The sequence below is a fragment of the Mastomys coucha genome, unplaced genomic scaffold (genome assembly GCF_008632895.1).
Source record: "Mastomys coucha isolate ucsf_1 unplaced genomic scaffold, UCSF_Mcou_1 pScaffold19, whole genome shotgun sequence".
In the NCBI taxonomy this organism is placed as follows: domain Eukaryota; kingdom Metazoa; phylum Chordata; class Mammalia; order Rodentia; family Muridae; genus Mastomys; species Mastomys coucha.
Window position 1 is genome coordinate 5,615,259 of NW_022196901.1, and position 17,231 is coordinate 5,632,489.

A 17,231-nucleotide genomic window follows, 5' to 3' on the forward strand; every position below is an offset into this window, starting at 1 on the left:
TTCTAAAACCAAACCATGGCCCTGACAATGGGACGGGAAGTCTGCCTAAAGTCTGGCAAATCTATTCTTTTTCCTAATTGGGAAGAGTCAGGGGTCAAGTGTCTGTCCTTCATATGTGGATACCAAGTGTTGCCTGCATTATTTACATGGGGGTTGCCCTTTGTGAATGTCTATTGTTGGTGGGGGGGGGGTTAGTTTTGTTTTGTTTTGTTGAAAAACCATTAAATACAGATTATTTTCAAGATGTCTGTTGTATTCCCTTGGTTTATGCGTCTGTTTCTATGCCAATACAGTGCTGTCTTCTTTACTGAGGCTCAGCAGTTTGCTTCAAAACCAAGTATTATGATGTCTTCAACTTTAGTCCTTTGGCTCAAGATTGTATTCTATTTTTCTGTGTCTGATTTCATAAGATTTTAAACATTTTTTATAGTTCTCTAAATAATACCATTAATATTTTGGTGGGGACTAACTGCATTAAATCTTTAGATTGCTTTGAGTAATATGAACATTACATAACATACTTCCAATTCATGAAGGAAGGATTTTCCTTTTCTTATTCTCTTCAATTTGTAAAATCAGTATTTTCATTACAGTGGCTTTCCATTCTTTGGTCATGTTTATCCCAATGTTATTTACTTATTTTTGTAGCTATGAAAAATGAGATTGACTTGTAGTTTTCAACTCTGATTTTATTTATATAGGTCTTTTTTTTGTTCCTGGCCAATCTAGTTCAAGGTTCTTTATTTTCTTTTAATTTTATTAAAGGACTGACTTTGTTTCATTTATCTTTTGTTCTGATTTTACTTATTGTCTATTTTGCTCTGATCTTCTAATTTTTGTTTGTGTATTATTATTATTATTAATGTGTAGTGTATATATGTGTGTGTGAGAAAGAAGAAAGAGGAAGAGGAGAGAGACAGAGGAGAGAAAAAGAGAGAGAGTTATATATTTCCACAGCACATGCACAAGTGTGGAGGGCAGGGGATGCTTTGGGAATCTTCCCTCCTTCAGGCTTGTGTAACACACCATTTTTTCCCACTAAGTCATGCCCTAGGCTCTTATTCTTGCATCTCTCCACCCTAAGGATGCATTTTTGAGTTGTTTGAAGATTTCTTCTTTTGATGTTGGCACTCACTGCCGTACAGTTTCTTCCTGGTATTGGTTCTCTGCAGCCCACGTTGGTTCTCTGCAACCAGAGTGTTTCCTAGGCTGTGTTCTCAACTGTATCTGTTTCAGGAGACTGACTGCTTTTCTCAGTTCATCAGTAGCCTAATGTTCATTGAAAAGTTTTTGTTCAGTCTCCAGGCACTTACAACATTTCTAAAATGTCTTTAGTTGTTGGCATCTCCCTTTGTGACCAGGAAGATAAAATTTCAATTCTTTTGATCTAAGACTAATCTATTTTAGAGAAAACTCCATGAATGCTAAGAATGTATATTCTGCATCTGTTAGATACAATAATCTGTTGATGTATACCTATTAAAAATGATTTACTATAGTGATTGCTATCACATGTGGTACAAGATTATCAAAACCACACACTTAGAATGCAGTGCCCTAAACTAACGATCACTAGCACCGCCTCTCACTGAGCCTCTTAAGTCATTGGGCTTCAGATTCTTAGTGTTAAGAAGGGTGTGCCTGGCAACTAAAATGAGTTGAGATCATAAATCCCATTCCGTTGTAAGCCATTTCAGGAAAACAAAAACCCTTGGAGGATCACGCCAACTCAGAACGAGAACCCCACTGCCCGAAGGGGAACAGAGAGAACCAGAGACAGCGGGTCTTGCCTCCCCTCTAAATTCTTGTTGCTGTAGTTACTGGAATCTCACAGCAATGTATGTGGGCTTGGGGAAATAACAATTGAAGAAGAACTATGCAAATGTTAGTTAAAAGTTGGTGTCTTTGGACACCGTGGAACTAACTTGAACCCCTCTACCTCTATCCAGGGTGTTTTCCGCAATTGTGCTTGGCGCTGTGGCTCTAGGACACGCCAGTTCATTTGCTCCAGACTATGCAAAAGCCAAGTTGTCTGCAGCGTACTTGTTCAGCCTGTTTGAAAGACGACCTCTGATTGACAGCTACAGTGGAGAAGGGCTGTGGCCTGTAAGTGTTCTTCTGGCTAGATGGCTGAGCTCTGTCCTCAAGGTTTTCTTTCTATCACAATGCCATGATTACAAACGTAGCTTCACTGTGATATTTATGTGGCTAGTATCTCAACTTTTTGGCATTTAAAATATTTAACACAACTTTAGAAAAGAAAAATGAAGATATACTGAAACAAAGTAATTTTGATAATAGCTTAGTCATTTCTACATGGAGGTCTATGCAATATAATTCAGTCACAATGACTCAGCAATTGAGACTTAGACTCTGCTGCAGCTTTTCTTAAGCTTCGGAGCCCTTGGCTCAGTATTAGGTTTGCATAAATCAGAAACTTGTGCTTCAATAGCCTGTCTTTGTAGTGACATTTTGTCTAATCAATATTCACATCTTCATTTTCTATCATAATGGACTTGCTAACTGTGTGAACTTGTGCAAGGACTATACCAAATAGGCATTTAATGTTTCACTATTATTGTTTTGGTAAAGTTTCCTTTTATTTCCAATGACTGTGAGATCAATTTACTAAAAAAAGAAAAAAATTGTAAAAAAACTTTTAGGATAAGTTTGAAGGAAGCGTGACGTTTAATGAAGTCGTGTTCAACTATCCCACCCGAGCCAATGTGCCAGTGCTTCAGGGGCTGAGCCTCAAAGTGAAAAAGGGCCAGACGCTGGCCCTGGTGGGCAGCAGTGGCTGCGGGAAGAGCACAGTGGTCCAGCTGCTCGAGCGCTTCTATGACCCCATGGCTGGATCAGTGGTGAGTAATTTCTTAGTAAATTGATTCACAGATGTATTTTATATGATCAAATTAATAGTGGAGGGAAGGTCCAAAACCCTACCTGGTGTAATAACCACAACCTATAAACTCTAAATTGGTGCCTGTATCAAGTAAATATACAGGGACATTAGGGCAGAATATCACAAAGTATTGCACTACAAATACAACATAGGACTAATCTCTGGTAGCCAGTGGACCTTCTGTCCTGGTTCAATATTATTCTCCTCTCAGGCCCTCCCTCACACCTCCTATCCACCCCAAACTCCTCCTCAGCTTCCCTTCAGAAGGGCAGGGATATTAGTCAAACATGGCGCATCAAGTTCCAATAAGATTAGGTGGCATCCATGAACATACAAGAAGCTTATAGAACCCCAAATAGACTGAACCAGAAAAGAAATTCCTCCCATCACATAATAATCAAAACACCAAAGGCAAAGAAAGAATTTTAAAAGCAGTAAGGGGAAAAAGGTCAAGTAACATATAAAGGCAGACCTATCAGAATTACACCAGACTTCTCACCAGAAACTATGAAATCTAGAAGATCCTGGGCAGATGTCATACAGACCCTACAAGAACACAAATGCCAGCCCAGGCTACTATATCCAGCAAAACTCTCAATTACCATAGATGGAGAAAACAAGATATTCCATGACAAAACATAATTTACACAATATCTTTCCACAAATTCAGCCCTACAAAGGATAATAGATGGGAAACATCAACATAAGGAACAAAACTACACCCTAGATGAAACAAAACGGTAATCTTTCAACAAATCTAACTTCACACAAACCTAGTTCCCTCTTACAACAAAAACAACAGGAAGTAACAATTATTTTTTCTTAATATCTTAATATGAAAATTAATATTACCAACATATCCTAATCGATTGAAATCCAAAAATATGAGGAATTAGAAACTTATTCACTATCATTCAATGGTCTCTCTAATTTGATAATTAGAGAAATAGGTCCAATATTATACAATCCATACACACTTTCAGCTTATTTGTTCGTGACAGTGTCTTGCTGTGTACAACATAATGGTCTTAAGATCTTGCTTCTCCTATCTCAGTCTTTCTATTAGTAGTATTGTTTATTTCATGTTTTTATACTATACTATGGTTTTCGGAAAGCTTACATATTTTAAAAGTATTTATATACCTAAAAGAAATGTAGACAATTAAATTGGGAGGGGTTTTGTAAGAGAACAACAAAGAGTAAGACTGAATGCTTTGATTGACATTTCTAACTTTTGTATCAAGTTACCACAGTAAGAGCCAAGATTTTAAGCTCTAGTAAATATAAGACAAACAAACAAATAAAAACACTTTATATATTTATGTTCATTTAAGAAAATATTAGTAATGATGTATTATTTTGAAATATACAGTTAATATGTTTGGAGTTATTTAAAATTTATATTGAGAAAAATGTATGTATTTTCAGTATTGCTGTAGACAAGCATCTACATAAGACTGTTAAATTGATTGTTGTTTTATATCAAACAACGTTTATAATACTCATTTTTATTGTTATAATATTTTATAAATTTTAAGGAATATGACAAAAAAGGTATTGTAGGTATTGAAGGGGGTCTCTGGGAGGAGTTGGGGTACAAAAGGAAAACAAGAATGTGATTTAATTCTATTTACTTAAAATATGCTTTTAAATGTTAACAAATTCAGATAAATTGAAACCATGTAACTTCTCTCATTATAATGCAATAAAACTTAAAAAAAAAAAAAAAAAGATTAGGTGGCGTCTCTCATATCGGGACTGGACAAGGCAACCCAGTAAAGAAAAGGGTCTGCAGAGCAAGCCGAGTCAGACACAGCCCATGATCACACTGTTAGGAGTTCCACAAGAAGAGCAAGCTACACAACCATAGCAAATATATGGAGGACCTAGGTCAAACCCAGGCAGACTCCCTGATTGTTGGTTCAATCTCTGTGAGCCCCTACAAGCCTTGGTTAGTTGATTTTGTGCGTTTTCTTGTGGTACCCTTGACATGTCAGACTCCTACACTCTTTTCTCCCCCTTTTCCATAGGAGTCCCAAGCTCTACCTAATGTTGGGCTGTGGGTCTCTACATCTGTTTCCATGAGTTGCTGGATGAAGCCTTTCTGATGACAATTAGACTAGGCACCAATCTATGAGTATAACCCAACAGCATTAAGAATCACTTCATTAATTTGGGGGGGAGGGCAGTCATGTTTGTTTCAATCCTTGGTCTCTGGACTATCCAGCCTCTGGGTCCTGGCCTTCCAGGCAATGTCAAGACTGGGCTTCTTCTCATGGCATAGGTCTCAAGCTGGACCAGTTATTGGTTGGCCACTCAGCCAATTTTTGCACCACCTTTACCCCAGTACAAATTGTTGGTTTGAAGGTTTTTGACTGGGTTGGTGCCCTAGTCTCTCTACTAGAAGTCTTGTCTGGTTAGAGGAGATGGCTACTTCAGGCTCATTATCCCACTATTGCTAGGAGTCTTAGCTAGACTCACCCTCGTAGGTTCCTGGGAATTTCCATTGCACTAGGTTTCTACCTTGACCTAGGAATAAATATCCTCCAATTTCAGTCGTCTCTCCCAGAACTCTCTCCCTCCATCTTCCTGATGTCTGATCCCTCCTGTTCCTGTCCCTACCCATGGTCCCCACCACTTGAAATATCTTTCTATTTCTCCTTTCCAGGGAAATTCATGCCCTCCTCTCCCCACTCCACCCCCCACTTGAGCCCTCCTTGTTACTTAGCCTCTCTGGGTCTATGAATTGTAGCACAACTGATTATCCTTTACTTTACAGCTAATATCCACTTATAAGTAAGTACATTTTTCTGGGTCTGGGTCTGGGTCACCTCACTCAGGATGATCTTTCTGAGTTCCATCCATTTGCCTGCTTTTTGGTTTTGTTTTGTTTTGTTTTGATTTTCAAGACAACATATTTCTGTGTAGCCCTTTATCTACTCTTTTTTTTTTGAGTGACATTTAGGTTATTTCCAATCTCTGGCTATTATGAATAAAGCTGCTATGAACATAGTTGAGCAAGTGTTCTTGTAGTAGGATGGAACATCTTTTGGGTATATGCCAAGGAGTGGTATAGCTAGATCTTGGGGTAGGTCAATTCCCAATTTCCTGAGAAGCATCATAATGATTTCCAAAGTGGCTGTACAAGTTTGCATTCTCAGCAGCAGAGGAGGAGTGTTCCCCTTGCTCCACATCCCTGCCAACATGTGCTGTCACTTGTTTTAGATCTTAGCCATTCTGACAGGTATAAGATGAAATTTCAAAGTAGCTTTGATATGCATTTTCCTGGTGACTGTTGAATATCTAGTTGCTTCTTGGTCATTTGAAATTCCTGTGTTGAGAATTCTCTATTTTGATCTGTACTCCAGTTTTAAATTGATTATTTTGTCTGCTGATTTCTAGTTTCATATATATATAATATATATATGCATATATATATGACATCAACAAGCAAAATAATCATATATATTATTATAACTATATATATAATAGATATACAATACTAGACCTCTGTCAAATGTAGAGTTGATAAGAATCTTTTCCTATTCCGTGACTGCTGTTTTGTCCGATTAACTGTGTCTTTTGCCCTACAGAAACTTTTCAGTTTCATGAGGTTCCATTTACTATTGCTAATCTTAGTGGCTGTGCTATTAGTGTACTGTTTAGGAAATTGTTTCTTGTGCCAATGCATTCAAGGTTATTTTCCACTTTCTCTTCTATCGAGTTCAGTGTATCTGGTTTTATGTTGAGGTCTTTGATCCACTTGGACTTCAATTTTGTGCAGGGTGATAGATATGGATCTGTTTGCATTTTCTACATACTGACATATAGTTAGACCAGAACCATCTGTTGAAGGTGCTTTATTTTTTTATTGTATGATTCTGGTTACTTTATCAAAAATTAGGTGTCCACAGGTGTGTTTTTATGCCGGTACCATGTGTTTTGTTTTGTTTTTTACTATAGCTCAGTAGTACAGCTTAAAATCAGGGATGGCGATACCTCTGGAAGTTCTTTCATTGGACAGGATTGTTTTAGCTAGCCTGGGTGTTTTGTTGAAGTTGAGTATTACTCTTTTAAGGTCTGAAAGAATTGTGTTGTATTGAATTTATAGATTGCTCTTGGTAAGATGGCCATTTTTGCTATGCTAATCCTACCCACCCATGAACACAAGAGATCTTTCCATCCTTTGATGTCCTCTTCAATTTCTCAATCTTGAAATTCTCATCATACAGGTCTTTAATTTTGCTTTGTTAGAGTTACCCTAAGATACTTTTTTTAGTTTATGACTATTGTGAAGGGTGTTGTTTCCCTAACTTCTTTCTCAGCCCATTTGTCGTATTTTATATAAGAGGCCTACTAATTTTTTTGATAGTTAATCCCTGCTATTTTGTTATTGTTGATGTTGTTGTTGTTGGTGGTGGTGGTGGTGGTGTGTGGGTGTGTGTTTTTCCTGTCTTTTGGCTTTGCTGGTATAAGATTACTTATTTCCTGTGTTTTTACAGGTATAGTTAGCCCCCTTCAGGGGAAGTTTCCCCTCTCGAGCGTTATATTTGTGGATAGATGTTGTTTAAATTTGACTTTATTATGGAATATCTTGTTTTCTCCATCTATATGATTGAAAGCTTTGCTGGGTATAGTAGTCTGTGTTGGCATCTGTAGCCTCTTATGGTCTACAAGATGTCAGTCCAGGCCCTTCTGGTTTTCAGAGCCTCTGTCTGTTGAGAAGTCAGGTGTAATTTTATAGGTTGGCCTTTGTATGCTTCTTGGCTTTCCTTCCTTGCCTCTTTTAATAGTCTTTCTTTGTCTTATACATTTAATGTTTTGATTATTATGTAGCATGGGGATTTTCTTTTCTGGTCATTTATTTGGTGTTCTGTAAGTTTCTTGTACCTTTATATGTATGTCCCTCTTACAGTCAGGAAATTTTTCTTCAATGATTTTGTTTAAAATATTTTCTGGATTATTAAGGTGGAACTTTTACCCTTCTTCTATTCCTATTCTTCTTATATTTTATCTTTTCATAGTCCCAGACTTCCAAAACTGGATGTTTTGTGTTAGGAATTTTTTTAGACCAATGTATCAATCTCTTCTATTGTACCTTCTATTCTTGAGATTCTCTTTTCCATCTCTTATCTTCCATTGTTGATTCTTATGTCTGTAGTTTCTGTTCACTTACCTGGATTTTCTGTCTCCCTCAGTTTCTGTTTTCTTGTTGCTTCCATTTCCATTCTCAGGTCTTGAACAGTTTTACTTATTTCATTCATCTGTTCATCTTTTCTTGGCTTTCTTTAAGGATTTTATTCATTTTCTCCACTTGTTTGATTGTAGGCCTGGCTGTCCTGGAACTCGCTTTGTAGACCAGACTGGACTAAGACTCTAGGTCCACCTGCCTCTGCCTCCCAAGTGCTGGGATCGAAAGCATGTGCCACCACCACCCAGCTTTTCCTGAATATCTTTAATGTATTTATTTATTTCCACTTTAAAGATCTCCACAAAATTGATTTTAGGGTCATTTTCTTGTGCTTCAGCAGAGTTAGAATATCCAGGGCTTGCTGTAGTAAGATAACTGGGCTCTGGTGGTGCCATATTGCCCTGGTTGCCCGTAATTGTGCTCCTATACCAGCCTATAGGCATCTGGGTTAGGGTAATTATAGGGTTAGGTGTCAGTTTCTGAGTTTATTGTTGTTGGATGTTTTCCCCTTAGTTTCTGTCTCCTCACTGGTCTTCTGGCCTGAATGGCCTGTGGTTCTGGTGACAGGAAAGCCCTCAGGTGTAGTAGGGTGTCTCCACTGGGATTTTGGCAGCCTATGGGATCTCTGAGAGTTTGGTTGCCAGCATTGCATCTATGGATCTATGGTTCTAGGAAGTGCCATGGCCTCTGGGGTTCCAGATAATGGGCATTACTTGTGGTAGAACAGGGAGCTTCAGGGGTTTTGGGTACCAGCATGGCCTTGGGGTTTTCAGGTCTCTGGTGTTTGGGGTATCTGTTTGGCCTCTGGTAGAGCTGAGGGCTTCTGCTGAAGTTGTGGGCCTGGATATGGAGCTGAGGTGGTGGGGGTGCTGTTGGAGACTGTTTAGTCCTAAACATCCAAAACAACTCAAGTGGGCACAAAAGTACATGCAAAGCAAAATCATTATTTGAATTAGGCAGCAGAAATTTACAGGTCAAGGACAACAGCACAGACCTGGGAGCTGACTGAGTCCCCAAATATTCATCTTAGTAACCTTTTAAGTAGAAAAGTCACAAAACCCATAAGTATCTGTGCCAGAATACAGTTACAATTTTTCATCAATCAGGATCATTTGTTCTTTTGTGGCTAGGAATAATCATTATGTTTTGTGGAACAAACGAAGACTAAGAAAGAAGCAGGTTAGCCATCTGGGAAGTTGTTAGCCCCCCTAGAGCCTGGGAACTTGAGCTTAATTTGACCTTATGTTCAAAATAGAGTCCAAGAACAAAATGGCAGTACTTTGGATAAGTCTCATTTGTTTGTTCCCGACAAGACAGCTGTGCCAGAGGGTGGAGAGTGTTAGCAGATGGTGAGCAATGTCTTAACCTGGGGTTCTGGGTATTAGCATGGCTTTCAGTATAGAAGGGTGCTGCCGCCAGAGTTGTGGGTTGGGAAATCTTTTTAAAACAAAACTGAGCTAACTTCTGGAGGTAGGAAGGAGACCACATCCTTCACTCACAGTAACAGGAACAAAACAGGAACAAAATTAACAGCAGAACTCATTCTCCTAAACGCTCTGCTTTCTATAGCTCTTCACTTTCCATTGATTTTTTTTCTTTGCTTTCCATTAAATTCTTACCCTGTGTTGTGAGAAAGGAGAAGAGGGGGAAGTTGAAGACTGGCAGCTCTCAGAGAGAGAAGAGTAATCCCAAAATCAACCACAGAGACTCTCCAAACAGGCATGTGCCTGCTTATTTTTACCCCAGTACCCTCTGCTTTGCCTAATCTCTCTAACCTTGAACTCTAGGCTCTCTGACATTGACTCTCAAACTCCAGCCCATTCACATTTGGCTTTAATCATAGATGTATGGCACATAGCTGCTTCCTCAAGTGAGGCTCTGTCTCTACCTGATATAGTCAGCATGTAGAAGCTGGGACTGAAGAGATGGCTAAGTTGGCAAAGTCCTTGCTGTTCAAGCACAAGAATCCATGTTCAATCCCTAGAACGTACCTCAGACTTGGCCAACACAAAACAGACTCCATGGTTTTATTTATTTATTTATTTATTTATTTATTTATTTATTTATTTATTTTTAGTTTTTCATGTATACATTTTTGGTTTTGTCTTGCTGCGTGCTTTGATTTTCATTTTTTTTCCTTGATTGTTTGTTTTTGGAGAGAGACCATGCATGAGAGCTAGGGAGATTGGGAAGCTGTGAGGAGTTCAGGAAGGAAAAGAAGATGATCAAAATATATTGTATGTGAAATTTTTTAATGAAAAGATAAATTTAGGGGGCTGGAGAGATTGCTCAGTGGTTAAGAGCACTGATTGTTCTTCCAGAGGTCCTGAGTTCAATTCTCAGCAACCACATGGTGGCTCACAACCATCTGTAATGGGCTCTGATGCCCCCTTCTGGAGTTGTCTGAATACAGCAACAGTATACTCACACACATAAAATAAATAAATCTTAAAAAAAAAAAAAAAAGATAAATTTAAAAGGTCTGGCATATAAGTGTTTGTCTGTAATCCCACACTAGGGAGGCAGAGACAGGCAGACCTCTTGGTGTTCACTGGCCAGCCAATCTAGCTAAATTTGTGAGTTTCAAGTTCAGGGGGGTGGGAGGAGACCCTGGCTCAAAAAAGTAAGGTGGAAAAATGATTGAGGAAGATACCCAACATCAACTTCTAGCACATGCATGTATAGACATATGCATGTGTGCATGCATGATCATGTGCATAAATTCGTGCATGCACATACATTACACAAAAATATTGCGGGGAAGTTTCAAGCCAGTGGCTTTCACAGAATAGAGGAACAGGGACCATCTTTTTGAACCTAGGGTTGTACTGTATTTCCAATCTAGTCCTTTCTTTTCCTGGTATGCCTAGGAGAGCAAAGAGAGTCAAGGTCATTCTAGTGATGGCAGATCTGAGTGTCACATTCTGATGTAGACTTCCTTAAGACAGATGGCACAGATGCCTCGTGGAGAAAAGACATGTTGAAAGATGTCTTTCATCTAGACCACAGCAAGAGAGGCTTGTCATAAGAGTCTCTCTGCTAACCACGATCTCCTTCAGCATGTTGGCATTAGACATGAAACTTGGCATTTCACAGCTTTAACAGTCCTTTTCTCAAGTCAGCCACTTGCTATTTAGGATTGTTTCCTTTTTCTTTTAAAACCTTAATAGTTTGTGGATTTCTATTTTTAAGCTCCTAGATGGTCAAGAAGCAAAGAAACTCAATGTCCAGTGGCTTCGAGCTCAACTGGGCATTGTGTCCCAGGAGCCCATCCTGTTTGACTGCAGCATCGCAGAGAACATCGCCTATGGAGACAACAGCCGGGTCGTGTCTCATGAGGAGATTGTGAGGGCAGCCAAGGAGGCCAACATCCACCCCTTCATTGAGACACTGCCCCAAGTGAGTTAACTCCGAACTTCTCAGCTGAAATCAAGACTGGCTCATTTTTATCCCTGAAGCGATTTTCTTGCAATCATCTCATAGCTAAGGGGCTGATGTGTCTGGGAGAAGACACTGGCCTTGACAACAGGATGTTTCATCCCTCGGGCAATGAGACACCCATGAGACAAGGCCTTACCCCAGGTCTCGCATTAGTGTTCTGGACTACATCTGCACTTCAGTTTGGTGAGGTCCATATGCTACTTTCCCCACAAATGTATGCTTTTGATTTTGAGACTCTCATAGATCCACATACAGTTGTGTGGAATACAGAGATTTTTTTGTTTTCTTTATCTAGTCTCTTCTAATGATAACCTCGTTCAGAACTATAATACAACAGGAACTAGGATGCTGATATCCAGACCAGTTTACTCATGCTTGTGTGTGTGTGTGTGTGTGTGTGTGTGTGTGTGTGTGTGTGTGTGTTTCTGTACAGCTGCAGTACAGATGTGCATCCTGGGCAGCTGCAGTAGAAGTATGTATCCTGCAGGGCTGCAGTACAGCTGTGTATTCTGCACAGCTGCAGTGTAGGTGCACATTCTTGTGCTGACTGAAGATACAGAGCATTTCCATCACAGAAGATCCCTCGAGCTACCATCCTTCCATTCATATGCCCCTTCCTCCCACTTCAGTCTCCACAGCTCTGACAACACTAATCTGTTCTCGATTTGCATCACTTGCCATTGTAGAGACAGTATATATATATGCATAGGATGTAAACTTACATGGCCAGGTTCTCACACAGCTAGCCTCATATTTGCTGACTGACATTCCATGCATGGCTGAACCACAGCTTACCTTTCTCCTAGAGAAGCTTACCACAGTTAATCTAAATTTGAGGTTGTAAATTCCTGAGTATTGATGCTTTACATAATTCCTAATATTTCTGGAATACTCAGCAGCAAATCATTGAAACATATGACAATTGCCTGTTTGTTTTACAAAACAGCACACCAAAGACTTCCTGTGGCCACCATTTACAGCCCTCCCAGAAAGTTCTAAAGCCTTGCCAGCATTTAATGAGGTTTTTATTTGCAACAGTTTGATAGGAATATAAGATATATCATGGCGGTCCTCATATGCATTTGCTAAAGGGAAAGTGAAGTCCCTGTCATTTATTATGTATTTGTAGCTATATCACCTCATTGGTAAAATATCTCTTTATATATTTTTTTAAATTTCTAGCTTCTTTTTTTTACTGTTGAGCTTTGAGTCTTTTATTCTAATTACTTTTAGATATGAATTTTATGATATGTATTTTTTTCCAAGTTATAATTTGGGATTTTTTTCTTAAGCAGATGCTTAACAGGACAGAATTTTCAGTCTTAGTGAATGTATTTTCCTTTAATGCATCTTGCTTCTGATGTCAAATCTGTCACAAAGTTTACACATTCCTGTTTGAAAGATGTTCATAAAGAGTCTGGTTGTTTTACAACTTACCTTTGAGTGTGTGCTCCATTCTGTGCTTCGTATTACTTGAGCCCTATATAATTATGGCAAGATGACTTCCATTAGGTGAAGGCAGAGGCACTTCACTTTATGAATTCTTCCAGAACTCAAGGCAGAAGAGCCTAATTATTTTTCCCCCATTCTATTCTGCTGGGAATTAAGAGTCACACAAATGACTTTAAAATTTTCTATGATGTGTCCAAACTAACCCTTGGTGCCTAGGCACTGACTGAATCAAGTAGTGATGCTGCAGGAAAACTTTAATTTTTGCCATTAAACTGATTTTGACACTGGATCTTAGGAGATGAATTCGCACACTGTACATCACCCTGAACTTTGCAAAGAAGGCAACTAAATATACATGTCATCCTGTGCTTTTCCCAAGCCTGAACGCTTTCCTAAACGCAGCCTCCTAAAGTATACAAAATTTTCTTTCCTTTACTTACCTCCTCTTTTAAAGATTCTCCTTCCATCTTATCTCCACATTCCTCCCTTCTCTTTTGTATTGTGTTACATAATAATTATAATTAACATTTAAGTAGATATTGATTGTTAAGTTATTTAAAAAGAATAAAGTAGATTTTACACGGATCATATAACTACTTCAAACTGAAAAAAAGAACTCTTTTTGAGTCTAAGCTGTGAATCCACTGAAATCAGATTAAATGATATTCATGTTAATGGCAAGAATTTGAAATAGCTCAATTTCTTGTGACAGAATACCACTGAAATCTAAAGGCACTGTATTTTAGTTCAGTTTTGAAGGCAATTCTCTGGAACTGAAATACATTATTGAAAACAATATCTTACTATAGAAACATCTATTGATTTTAATTTTTTTCCTTGTAAAAACAACTGTCTTAAAACTATATTACCTTTATTGATAACTAACTTGCAGAAATATAACACAAGAGTAGGGGACAAGGGGACACAGCTCTCTGGAGGCCAGAAGCAGAGGATTGCCATTGCCCGAGCCCTCATCAGACAGCCTCGGGTCCTGCTGCTGGATGAAGCCACGTCGGCTCTGGATACTGAGAGTGAAAAGGTCTGTCTCCACCTGTCTTACTAACCTAGCAGAAAGAGTGATGAAGAAAGCCGACATGAGGAAGGCAAACACCGGACTTAGGTGTGATTATTTTAAAGTAATAGTATGTGCATTTCTAAAAATGCACATATATTTCTAAACATAAAAGAAGCATTCAAAAGGAAAATGCTGCAAAAATCACAATTTTGGTATATTAGCTGTAATGAAAAACTGAAAGGGGCTTCTAAAAGAAACTTAAGAAGATGATGCTGGCAATTAGTTAGAAAGTTTCAACAGTTTCAAGGGTCATTGTTCATGGAAGCCCATTTCTGTCATAATTACAAAGCAAACCAAAGTGTTGCGGGGCGCAATGGCAGCCATGTAAAATACACATGCCTAAAGCCATGTTCACAGAGATTGGAAAAAGGAATTATGATAGTTGATGCTACTCAGATGGTAAAGCTTTAAATATTCATCAAACTTGTTACTGCAGTTCTCACTACAAAGCTCTTGTTGGACTTTCAACAGGTTGTCCAGGAAGCGCTGGACAAAGCCAGGGAAGGCCGCACCTGCATTGTGATCACGCACCGCCTGTCCACCATCCAGAACGCAGACGTGATCGTGGTGATTCAGAACGGCAAGGTCAAGGAGCAGGGCACCCACCAGCAGCTGCTGGCACAGAAGGGCATCTATTTCTCAATGGTCAACATTCAGGCCGGCACACAGAACTTATGAACTCTTGTTACAGTATATTTTTAAAATAAATTCAAATCGTTTTTCACTTTAAGATGTGTAAAAGAAGTTTCTCTTTGGAGTTACAAAACATAGATCTATCTTATTCCACGTCAGTTTTAAAGTTCAGCCTTGATGCTTGTGCTATAGCATCTGAAACTGGAAAGCTGGAAGCGACGTCTGCCTAGGCAAATGTGACACCTACCTTGACAAAATAGAAGAATCACTACAGCATGGCTCTCTCTCCCTGAGCTGTCAGGATCCCTCAGAGAGACCAGCAATGCTCAGGCATATGCATGAGAAGCATTAATAGAAATCCCAAATGAGGACATGTTCCTATGGTTCTGACTACGTAGACATGTGACAGGATGGTTTGGGACCAGGTTCCTAAGTACAGAGGAGAATTAAATTAGCACTCTGCATTCCTCTACTGTGGAATAGAAGGTGTTGGTTGTCATGATCATATGGATTATTTATTTTCTTTCACCAACACGTTCAATCCTACACATTAATGGCTTCAATGTGATATTGTCATACTTGGAATATGCAGCAGCAGATCCAATCACCCTTTCCCATTCCCTCACATCCCCTCCCCAATCTTTAGTAAACATTATTCTGTATGCAGGTAATCACATTTGAGCTTTGCTTGGATATGCAGTACTCATCTTTCTGTCTGGCTCATTTTGCTTAATATCTGTCCATTCCATCCATATTACTGTAAATGATGGTTTCATTTTCCTGGCCTCTTTCCCTCTTGGGCTACTAGAGATCATACTTAGGGTAGGTATGCATTCTAACACTGAGCTAAAGGCCCAAGTTTCTTCCCTTCTTCTTTATGACTGAATAATATTCCACTATGAAACACAGCACACTTCTTTATGCATTTATTGATTGATGGACATCCAGGCTGACTGCATATTTTAGCTGTTCTGAATACTGCTGAATGAAACATGGACATGTGGGTTTTGTATTTTGCATGCTGTCTCATTTGCTTTTCTGTTGCTGTGATAAAACATCAAACCAAAAGCAACTTGTGGAAGAAAGGGGTTCATCTGGCTTACAAGCTTCAGTCCATCATCTATAAAAGCCAAGGCCGGATTCTGGAGACAGAGCTTGAACCAGAAGCCATGGAGGAATTCTGATTACTGCTTTGCTCTCCATGGCTTTCTCAGCCTATACTCTTACACAGCTTAAACCCACCCGCCCGGGGTAGCTCCACCCACATTGGGCTGGGCCCTCCCACATCAATAATTAATCAAGCAGATGCCACACAGACATGCCCACTCACCAATCTAATGGAAGCTATTGCTCAGTTGAGGTTCCTCCTCCCGGGGTGCCAATTAGCAAGCAAAGCATAGCCACCCGACAGGCTGACTCCATGATCTGTGGATATACACTCAGAAGTGGGTTGGCTGGATCATGTGATGATCCAAGCTTCAGCTTTTTGAGTAATAGTAAAATATATTCCTATCAACAGTGCATGAACATTCCTTTTTCAGCTGCATTTGTTTTTTGTTTTTTTTTTCTTTATGTTTGGAGACATAGCTGGAGTGCTGCATTACTGACTTTTCTGTTGATATGATAAACACCATGACCCTTTGCTTCCTTCTTTCATACATTCAATGACCTTATTCTTCCTCTTTTCATAGCCTCTCTTTTCATAACCTCTCTTTTCATAAACTCTATTTTCATAACCTTCACACACACAGACTCACCTACCTAGATTCTGCACATATGGTATAGGACAATCTTCAGGACTCTCCTGGGGCTTCTAAATGATCATCATAGCTGTGTCTGTTGGCTGTTTACCTATGGAAAGAAAGGGTTTATTTCAAGCTTATAGCTCTACATCACAAACTATCATCAAAGTCACTCCCTGGAGGAATGGAAGCAGAAGCCATGGGGGAATGCTGCTTATTTGTTTGCTTTTTGTGGTTTGCTCAGCCTACCCACTTGTAGCAACCAGGACTACCTGCTGAGGTAGAACTGCCCACAGTGACCTGGACCCTCCCATACCAATTTCCAATCAAGGAAATGCACCACAGGTTTGTCCACAGGACAATCTGGTAGAGAGCATTTTCTCAATTGAGGTGTCCTTGTTTGTGACTCCAACCTGTGTTGAGTTAATGTTAAAAAGAAGTCAGCACAGAAGGGTTAAGAAATGTCATTAGACTCTTTCCCCAAGTGTCCAGCCTTCCAATGGAGTTGTATGCAAATATTCCCTGACTATTGTCTTGGGGAAAGGGCTAAGGGATATAGGTGGGAGATGATGAAGGGAAGGAGCCATGGGAAAGCCATCATCCCTGCTGAGTGCAAACTCTTCTAGTGTGGCCTCTTTAAGGTCAACTATGCACCTGCCTAGAACCGCTCCCCTGCTTGCTCTGTAAGTAAGTCTAATACATTTTTTGTTTTTCCCGTGTTAACTTTGATGAAATCATATCTCATTTTGTCATTAAGATCTTAAGAGAAATAGATGTTATGTATGTCTCCCTTAG

General features: G+C 39.3%; 1 protein-coding gene across 4 annotated transcripts in view; it reads left to right on the forward strand.

Annotated features, from left to right (window-relative positions):
• Positions 1 to 14,776, forward strand: part of Abcb4 (ATP binding cassette subfamily B member 4) — a 70,190-nt gene extending 55,414 nt beyond the window's left edge. For all 4 annotated transcript variants that reach the window (XM_031380002.1, XM_031380001.1, XM_031380003.1 and 1 more), the window contains 5 exons: positions 1,950 to 2,106; positions 2,664 to 2,861; positions 11,286 to 11,492; positions 13,879 to 14,025; positions 14,533 to 14,776. In XM_031380002.1, the coding sequence (XP_031235862.1) occupies positions 1,950 to 2,106; positions 2,664 to 2,861; positions 11,286 to 11,492; positions 13,879 to 14,025; positions 14,533 to 14,739 (916 nt within the window). In that variant the 3' untranslated portion in view covers positions 14,740 to 14,776. The remainder of the gene's footprint in view (positions 1 to 1,949; positions 2,107 to 2,663; positions 2,862 to 11,285; positions 11,493 to 13,878; positions 14,026 to 14,532) is intronic.
• Positions 14,777 to 17,231: the final 2,455 nt, after the last annotated feature.